This window comes from Lutra lutra, chromosome 7 (genome assembly GCF_902655055.1).
Source record: "Lutra lutra chromosome 7, mLutLut1.2, whole genome shotgun sequence".
NCBI classification, from domain to species: Eukaryota; Metazoa; Chordata; class Mammalia; order Carnivora; family Mustelidae; genus Lutra; species Lutra lutra.
The window spans coordinates 53,180,858-53,191,080 of NC_062284.1; the positions used below are offsets into that span (position 1 = coordinate 53,180,858).

At 39.0% G+C, this 10,223-nt stretch overlaps 1 protein-coding gene across 1 annotated transcript; it reads right to left on the reverse strand.

The window, feature by feature from the left end:
- Positions 1-50: 50 nt before the first annotated feature.
- EMC4 (ER membrane protein complex subunit 4) lies at positions 51-5,819 on the reverse strand. The gene is made up of 5 exons (XM_047735343.1): positions 5,620-5,819; positions 5,172-5,286; positions 1,180-1,333; positions 706-866; positions 51-459 (listed from the first exon to the last, which is right to left on the reverse strand). The coding sequence occupies exons 1-5, from the start codon at positions 5,703-5,705 to the stop codon at positions 424-426; spliced, it is 552 nt and encodes a 183-aa protein (XP_047591299.1). The 5' UTR covers positions 5,706-5,819; the 3' UTR covers positions 51-423.
- Positions 5,820-10,223: the final 4,404 nt, after the last annotated feature.

Consider the following 10,223-nt stretch of genomic DNA (forward strand, 5'->3'; position numbering starts at 1 on the left):
AATAGAAGTGAAATATTAAGGAAAATAGATTTAAGGGAAACCTGTGCAACTTTTTTTTTAAAGCATTGTTCTCAACCATTTAATTTATTGAAAGGAGATGCTGCTGTGGTTCTTGATTTAGCAGCAACCATTCTTTTGTTTACATAGAGTTACAGTTTTGTTGTTTTGCTCTGTATTGGAAACATAAATAAAGTTTTCTACATTATTTTCAGTCAAGGGTTGTGGTACAGTTTCTTTGTGTTTGGAGTGATACATACATTCTTTCTGGGATTCATCTCCTTACCATGGAATAAAAAGAGCTTTGGGCTCCTTTCAGCATGAGTGATAACGTTAAGAGTTAGTTTGCTGAGAAGGAGCCACTGGGCACAAAAAGAAGGTTGTAAATGAGATCCCGATACACAGGCACCAGGGGCTTCCTTCTCTTCACAGAAGCAGTCCTCCACCGCTAAACTCCATCCTCTGAAACAAGAAAAGGTAAACAGGTGATTGGTGAATTGGTGTTGAACTAACTTATGGAACCAAGTACTTTATTTAATCACAGGCTCTATTTAGCCTTATTCTTAAAAAAAATTAACAACTTCCAAACTCCCAAGGGATCTTATTTCTTAAGAAATAAGCTCTAGTACCAACTCAAACCCCCCATAATCAGATGGGTCTGCTATTTACATTACAGCTGCCCAAAATTTAACTTCTCCTTTGCCTTACCTCAGGGGGCTCAATGAAGGCTAACCAGTCTGATGCATGTGTAGGCAACAGTCCCATTGACTGGCACTTATAAACAGCCAATGCCAAACCCATGAGGTTTCCAATGAGATACACCAAACCCTGAAGAAACTTCTGGCTTGAACTTTCTAGCATCTTGAAAGCTGTTGGAGTAATAAAAAGTGTCAAAACCAAAACAACTTTTTTTTAATAGGACATACATTAAAATAATAGAGATTAAAATTAAAATAATAGAGATACAAAGTAAAATAGCAAATAGGACCATTAAAAGTGAACAAAAAGCCATGATAAGTTCCATTTCCCTCCACCATGCCACCACCTCTACCATCACCACCCTGCACACCCTCCCTCCTGGCAACTAGCCAAAAGCAATATGAAAGATTTTCATGGGTTTCACTAAAATTTGTCTTTAATTCTTAAAATTTAAGAAAGGGTTGTTGTATCAAGAATACTTACTGGCTGAAATGGCCATAAGAGCCTGAATGGGCCGCCAAGCCATCATACACACCATCATAGTGGGGAAGATGGAGATAGTATTGCCTGCCATGTACATGATGAAGAGGTTCATGGGAATCTGCTTGAGGGGACCCAAGGCGATGTCCCAGCAGCGCTAAAACAAAACACAATTTTAACCTATGATCTCTATCTTAAGTCTCGCATTTAAAAAATTTTTTTATTAACATATAATGTATTATCTGCCCCAGGGGTACATGTCTGTGAATCATCAGGCTTACACATTTCACAGTACTCACCATAACACATAACCCTCCCCAGTGTCCATAACCCAGTCACCCTATCCCTAACCACCCCCCAAACAACCCTCAGTTTGTTTCGTGAGATTAACTGTCTTTTATGGTTTGTCTCCCTCCCAATCCTGTCTTGTTTCATTTTTTCCTTCCCTGCCCCCCATCAGTCCCCTGCCCTGCCTCTCAAATTCCTCATATCAGAGAGATATAAGATAACTGTCTGATGTTCAGTCCCACATTTACTGATGTTAAAGTCAAATGAACACAATTCCCAATTCTGTGCTCTTAACTGAGCTGACTCCTCAGTTCCACCACCTCTGTCTGCCCTTCTCCATGTTGTCACAGGAAGCTTGTTCTTCTAAAAATAAGGCATCCTCACCATTTGTTATATTTTTTCCTACTGGTTTTTCAGAAGCCATTTTTTCCCCATGATCTAGCTAAAAAAAAAAAAAAAAACAAAAAAACAAAAACAAAACTTCCCTACATTTGTTCTTATGCTTCTGCATCTCTCCTTTCCCCATCTAAAACTGAAATAGTTAAATCCATAGGGTGGGAGATTAGCGCACCTCAATCAATAAAAGAATACGCTGAGGGGCACCTGGGTGGCTCAGTGGGTTGAGCCTCTGCCTCTATCTCAGGTCATGATCTCAGGGTCCTGGGATTGAGCCCCTCTTCAGGCTCTCTACTCAGCGGGGAGCCTGCTTCCCCCTCACTCTCTGCCTGCCTCTCTGCCTACTTGTGATCTCTCTCTGTCAAATAAATAAATAAAATCTTAAAAAAAAAAAAGCTGACAAATCAAGATATTAAGATCTAAATGACATTATTAACAAACTTAACTGACATATACAAAACATTGCATTTGGAAAATTCACATTCTTTTCAAACACACATGGGACATTTACAAAAGCTGACCACTTGCTGACCCTTGAAGAAAGTGTCAACTCAAAGAACCCAAATTATACAACGCATGTTCTTTTCTTATGCAATTAAGCTAAAATCAGTAACAAAAAGAAAACTGAAAATTCCCTACACATTGGAATTAAAAAATGTTTTCTAAATAATCCATAAATAAAAGAATAAATTACAATGGAAACCAGAAATACTGTTAACTGATAACAAAAAGCCACATATTAACATCTGTGGGACACAGAGCACTGAAAATCTTATAATAAATACATATTTAGAAGACTAAAAGTGTCTATTTCTTCCTTTTTGCAATTTTTGTAAGTTTAAAGTTCCAGTTAACATACAATGTAATATTAGTTTCATGTGTACAATATAATGACTCAACACTTCCATACAATGCTTAGTGCTCATCACAAGTGCCCTCCTTAATCATCACCTCTTTCACCCATCCCCCACCCACCTCCCCTCTGGTAACCATCAGTTTGTTCTCTATAGTTAACAGTCTGTTTCTTGGTTTGGCCCTCTCTCTCTCTGTCGTCCCTCTTTGCTCATTTGTTTCTTAAATTTCATATATGAATGAAATCATATGGTATTTGTCTTTCTCTGACTGACTTAATTTACTTAGCTTTATACCCTTTAGCTCCATCCATGTCATTCTCAGCATCTATTTCAAGTTAGAAAAAGGAACAGATTAAATTCAAGTTAATGAAAAGGAAAAATGAGAAAAATTAATTTTTCTTTAAATCAACAAGGCTAAAGGTGTTTTCTTTTAAAGATTAATAACATCAATACTGGTGAACTGGATGAAGGAAAAAGAAGAGAACTGTACAACACTGGGAATGAAAGAGGGAAAATTCTATAGTTCTTGCAGTGTATTAAAGTGATCATATGAGCACCTGGGTGGTTCAGTTGGTTAAGCATCTGCCTTTGGCTCAAGTCATGATCCCAGGGTCCTGGGATCCAGTCCCACCTCAGGTTCCATGCTCAGCAGGGAGGCTGCTTCTCCCTCTGCCCCTCCCCCTGTTCATCATCTCTCTCTCTCTCTCTCAAATAAATAAAATCTTAGAGTGATCATAGTATAAATTTGGGGAAACGGATAAATTCCTAAAAGAAATACCTAATGGCATAGTAAATTGAATATTTAAATAGTCATAAAACTGTTTAAGAAAGTGAGTCTGTAATTAAGCCCAGATGGTTTCTCTTGGCAAATTCTGAACATTTAAGGAAAAAATAAACCCAGTCTTATATAAAAAATGAACATTCTACAACTCATTACATGTGGCCCCATAAATACCAAAAACCTGACAAGGACATTATGAGTGAAGTTTATAGATCGATACCACTCCTGAATCTAAATGCAAAAATCCTACTAAACAGAATAGTAACAAAGTAAATCTAGCAATATTAGAAGAATATATCACTATCCATTTCAGCTTATTCATGTTAAAAAATGGTATTTGTAAGCAGTTCCCTGGTGTGTCACTTATATAAAAGATCATTTATCTGGGAATTTAAAGATCAAACCCGCCATAAAACAAAACTGTTCTAAAGTAAGTATAATAACCTACCTTCAAAACCAGGCCATTTTAATCATACTTTCATGTTATTATTCATATTACAATTTGCTGTACCACGATGAAAAATGATAAAACTGTTCAAGAAAAGAACTGATACCAGCTGTCATTTTTATGTAAAAATCACTGCATTTCATGAAATGAAGATCACTTAGTATTTAACAATATTAAGGCTAAGAGGAACTAAAGTGCCAGGCACTATTCTGGGCACTTGGGGAGACAAAATCTGCTTTCTTGGACCTTACAAGTATAAGAAGGTAATAACTATCATATGTATGAATGACATGGAGAAATGCAGTAAGTAAGAAAGGATAAGTAGGAAAACAGGATAGAGAGTGCCTTGAGTAGGCTTCTCTAAGAAGGTAATATTTGAGAGACCTAAGGGAGATAAGAGAGCAAGTCACACAGATATCTGGGGAAAGAGTATTCCAGGAAGAGGGAAGAACATGTACACAAAGTATGAGATGGAAGTCTGCCTACTATTTTCAAGGAGCAGCAAGGAGACCATTCTGACTAGAGTGGAATGAAGAACAAAGGAGAAAGTGGCAAGAGAGGACTAGTGTCAGACTAGAAGGATAGGTAAATAAGAAGTAGTGATAAGCAGCAAAAATTTTAGTCTGTTTTGAAGATAAAGCCAAAAGAATATCCTGACACACTGGTAAGGGAACTAGAGTAAAAGGATGACTTCAGGGGCTCCTGGGTGGCTCAGATGGTTAATAAACAAAATCTTAAAGGGGCGCCTGGGTGGCTCAGTGGGTTAAGCCGCTGCCTTCGGCTCAGGTCATGATCTCAGGGTCCTGGGATCGAGCCCCGCATCGGGCTCTCTGCTCAGCAGGGAGCCTGCTTCCTCCTCTCTCTACCTGCCTCTCTGCCTGCTTGTGATCTCTCTCTGTCAAATAAATAAATAAAATCTTTAAAAAATAAATAAATAAACAAAATCTTAAAAAAAAAAAAAAGAAAAGAAAAAAGAAAAAAAAAAGATGACTTCAACTGTTAGGCACTGGCACCAATAGATAATTTTCAATCTACTTCCTTCTATGTTCAAACATCTTTTATTTTTCCAACTATTAAGCACTTTAACTACTGTAAATTAATCTCAAGCAGTTTACCAATATTAGGGGCAGGAGTCCCACAGTAGGATTCACATGCTGCCTGGGAGAGGAGGGTGGATCCGTAGGTCAGGACTGGCCTAAAAACTATTGTGATATCTATACCTCTGTACCTTCTCCACCAGGATCCGGTCTGTCTCTTGCACGCTGGTATCAGGCACTTGCTTGTCCAAGTAACCCACAGGGTACAGCGAGTCTCCCTGGCCACCGCCCCGGTCACTTCGGCTCCTAAAGAACCAAACCAAAAAACTAAAGCTGCAGGCTCCCACACTTCATATCCCACATTTCTGTTGTAATCATAGGCATAAAGACCCTCAGATACACCTGCCCAGATTAGAGAAAGCCCTCTCGTGGGTTCGTCAGACCTTTGTCTATTGGGAGTAATGAAATAAGCATCTTTTGAACAACGAAAACCTCCACGGAGAAGCCACTGGCTCCCCGGGAGCCGTCTTTGTGCCACCCATCATTTTCAGAGAGTTGTACTTGAGGGGTCAGGTTTTACTCCTCTGCGGCAGTTCTGGGGTAAAGGCTCTGTTACCGAGCTTCGCCCGGGCTCCTCACCTGCTGCCTCCTCCAGGCCCGCTCAGCTCAATGGCCCACTTGAAGCGCCGGCCTCGGTTGGCCACCAGGCTCCCCTGGGCCGTCATGGCAACGGCCTCCTACGAAAGCCTTGAAGCTCCTTTCTCTAAAGCGGTCCCAGGCCCAGGTCCAGTGACACCCGCTATTTCTCGGTCTTACTCTGCAAGCCCGCTTCCGGCGCGCAGCATAGACGTCACTTCCACCCCGGAAATTGGCGAGTGGAGGGTGGACTAGAAAATACTTGGAGCGGGAGAAGTTCGGTGGAGAGAGAATCTGACCTTACTTACCCTCCTCTTTTTTGAGGATTTCTGTTGTGTGTTCCCCGACCTCTGAGGTGCGCTTGCGGGACAGTGGGAAAGCCCATACTCACTCTGGGTTAGGAATTGAAGCCAAGGACACTTTCTTGAGTTGCCTTCGCGCTCCCCTGAACACCTGATTCAAATCTTTCAACCTGGTTTCACCATGGGTTTTGTGTGATTTTGAGCAACTAATTTAGTAGCTTCCGAGTACTGAATGTCTGCCATGTCCCAAGAGCTTTGTGTTTATTATTTAAGTCACATTAACCCTGCGAGGTAAATAGTTCTATGCCCATTCTGCCCCAAAGCTAGGAAGCAGTGTGGAGGTGGGAAGGCTCATGGGTTTGAGAATCAGATGGGCCCCCTTTGAATCCTGGCTTCTTTACTCGATTGTGTGACTTTGGACACGTTAAATATTTAGCGCTTCAACCTCTTCATATGTAAAAGTTAGATTATCTATTTTCGAGGCTTTGTGAGGTAAGGAAGTGCCCGCCACCTATGCATGATTTTTTTTTTTTTTTTAATTAAAAAATGCACACTAGTGGGGCGCCTGGGTGTCTCAGTTGGTTAAGCCTTTCCTTTCCCCTCAGGTCTTGATCTCAGGGTCCTGGACTGAGCCCTCTGCAGGGCTTCCGGCTCAGTGGGGAGTCTGCTTCTCCCTCTTTGTCTGCCCTCCCCCCTCCCATCTCCTGTTCGTGTTCTGTCGCTCACGCACTCTCTTTCACTCTCAAATAAATAAATAAAATCTTTTTTTTTTTTTTAAGGCGCACTGGTGATCGGATTTCATATTGAGTTGTATACCTATATGATAATATAACCTGTTATTTGTTTCCCGTTTTTTTCCTCCTTTTATAAAGTGTTTATAAACAGTATGTCTTTTCTTATTTCCTTAAGTTAAATTACTAGAAGTGCAGTTGCCGGATCAAAGACTATGCACATTTCAAAGGAATTTTAAAATGCCTGCTAGCGAGTGCCTGGGTGGCTCAGTGGGTTAAGCCTCTGCCTTGGGCTCAGGTCATGATCTCAGGTCCTGGGATCGAGGCCCGCATTGGGCTCTCTGCTCAGCGGGGAGCCTGCTTTCTCCTCTCTTTCTCTATACCTGCCTTTCTGCATACTTGTGATCTCTCTCTCTCTCTCTGTTTCAAATAAATAAAAATAAAATCTTAAAAAAAAAAATAAAATAAAATGCCTGCTAGCAAAATTGCACCTATTTGTATTTCACCAGCTTTATAATATTTTTAAATTGGCGGTTTGAAAATGGTACTGTATTTTCAAACCCTAATTCCTTTGGTTCCAAGTTATTTGATATGATTGTGTGGAGTGAGGGAAGAGGAGTGCTGTGAGAGTGTGGTTGGGAGGTAAGGTTGTAAAGGGCCAGTTAATGAGTTTGGACCCTTGAAAGTGATGGTGAACTGGAGATGCTGAAGTTTCCACCCCCACTTTTTTTTCCGTCTTTAAAAAGATTTGTGTTCATAGCAGACTGTTTGAATAAGGCAGTAATGGAAAAGGCTTTTCCCCTTCCAGTACATTCTAAAATGTTTATCTGATCAAAGGAAGACGGAAATTGTGGATTGCTTTCCTGTTTCTTTCTACTTTTCTGCCGTTATCTGTTGTCTCTGATGAAACTTTGAGACTGATTTCAGATTTCACAAGGGTCTTGACCCTACTGGCCAATCTTTGTCCCAGTGAAATCTGCGTAATAGCACTTATCACATTGCATTTGTGTTTGTTGACATCCTCTGAGCACGTATCTACCTCCTCTTACTGCACTCTGTCCTAAATTCCTTGATGTTAGAATACATGTTAATTATATTTGATTCCACTGCCTAGAACATAATGTATTGAATGTTTAGTGAATGTGAGTAAATTAATTGAAAGTAAATACAATACAGAACTCAATATACTATAATTACATTTATGTGAAAAAAATGTAAAAACTAGAAGGGAATACATTTTAGAATATTATATATTATGTCCAATTAATGGTTTTCGTGTGATTTTTTTTATATCCAAGCTGTTGTTCTGCTTCTTAAATAAATTATAAATAAAATTATAAAAAAAATTAAAAAATAAAAATAAATTATAATAAAAATTATAAATAAATAAAAGTAAATTATTAAAAAATATATAAAAAATGTTTTAAAAACATTGTCAGTCATTCAAATCATGTATTCCTTCCCTTTAAAAGTACTCCCCCACATACTATAAAAATGTTTCAGCTATAACCCAAATCAAGGTTGCTTTGGCCTCAGGTCAGTACATGTCATTTATTCCTTTATCCTAGGAACCCTCATAGTGTTGTTTGCTAAAACATGTTCCAAAGAGCATGAAGACTGAGGTGAATATTGGAACTGAACTGAAGAAGGATTCCAAGGTCAAACACATCTAAGAAAAATTACAGATGCTATTCTGCACACACACCATAGAGATTCTCAGTGAGAGAACATTAAAATCATGAGAAATGATTCAATAAAGAATCTCCTTTAGTTCTGCTTCCCATTCACCTAAATGAGAAGCTCCCCCCACCCTTTTTTCCTCTATCACATCTATTAACTTCCTATGGAGTCAGTGTTCCATAGAATACAATAAAGGCAACTTCCTTTAAGCATGGCTAGAATTTTTCAGAAAGATGAAGGTACTTCTTTTTTTTTTTTTTTAAGATTTTATTTATTTGTTTGACAGACAGAGATCACACGTAGGCAGACAGAGAGAGGAGGAGGAGGCAGGCTCCCCGCTGAGCAGAGAGCCTGATGCGGCACTCATTCCCAGGACCCTGGGATCATGACCTGAGCCGAAGGCAGACGCCTAACCATTTGAGCCACCCAGGCACCCAAGATGAAGGTACTTCTTGAAAAGCTCTGGTTGTTTGTTTTTTTTTCTAAGATTATTAGAATATAAGAAATAATAGAGCCTTTATAAAAATGGAGTTTCAAGTTTAAAAGTTAAAGTCGAAGATTCAGAGGCTCCTGGGTGGCTCAGTGGGTTAAGCCTCTGCCTTCAGCTCAGATCATGATCTCAGGGTCCTGATCAACCCCACATCGAGCTCTCTGCTCAGCAGGGAGTCTGCTTCCCCCTTTCGCTGCCTGCCTCTCTGCCTACTTGTGATCTCTGTCAAATAAAATCTTTAAAAAAAAAAAAACCTTAAGGATTCAAGTTCTGTTTTTTGTTTTTTTGTTTTGTTTTGTTTTTATAAATTTTGTTTTGCAAGAAAAATCAAGGGAAACCTAGATTGTAATCCTGACTCCAAATGGACTAACTGTATCACTGTGAGTTAGGAACTCGGCCTTAATTTCTTCATCTATAAAATGAGAGACTTCTACTAAGTGACTTCTAAAGTTACCTTCTATTTCTAAAATATATTTTTAAAAACATTTTGCACATTATTCTTTCATATATATTTATAGAAAAAATGATAAACACATAAAGGAGTAATGGGATTTCAGATAACTTTTAAATTGTGCTTGACCATACATTTCCTAATTCTCTGCATTGTGCAAGTACCACTTTTGGATTTAGAAGAAGTACAAATGTTAGTAATATAACATGATATGTTTCCAAACATCAAAGCATAATGGTTCTCTGTCCTGGCTTCACAGGAGAATCACCTTGCAAGCTCTTTAAAAATACTGATTGATACCTGGGTCCCACTCCAGAGATTCTAATTCATTCGCTCAGGGTAGAACATGGGCATCTACTGTGCAGCAAGAACTAAGAACCACCAACCCAGAGCATTTTGCTGCTTTAAAAGGTTTGAACTTACACAAAGTAATCTAAGCAAACAATCATCAGTTTGGGCAACCTCCTGGCATACCTTCCACTGGACTAAATTTGAATTACATAGTAATGAAAATACTCAACTTGTAAAAATAAATGTCAAACTCCCCTTTGTGTCTTTGAGCAAATATGATTTTAATTAAAGAAACTGAGAAGGCATACCAGGATTCCATAGGTCATGTGAGCTGCCTCATCTGACTTATATTTGGGCCATCTATACACTTTTTGTATTTGTTTTTGAATCTCACCCCCCACCACCACCTTAGGGGTCTAAGAAGCTGACTATTTCTAATACCTCATGCCATTTTCCGAGTAGTTGCATTTGGACTGAAACTTGAAAAAGGAAATTTTCTTTTATTTATTTATTTTTTAAAATATTTAAGTAGGCTCCATGCCCAACATGGGACTCAAACTCTCTAATCAGAGATTGAAAGTCATATGCTCTTCTGACTGAGCCAGCCAGCCAGGTGCCCTAAAAAAAGAAACTTCCTATTCAAACAGCCAGATTTGCAAGAA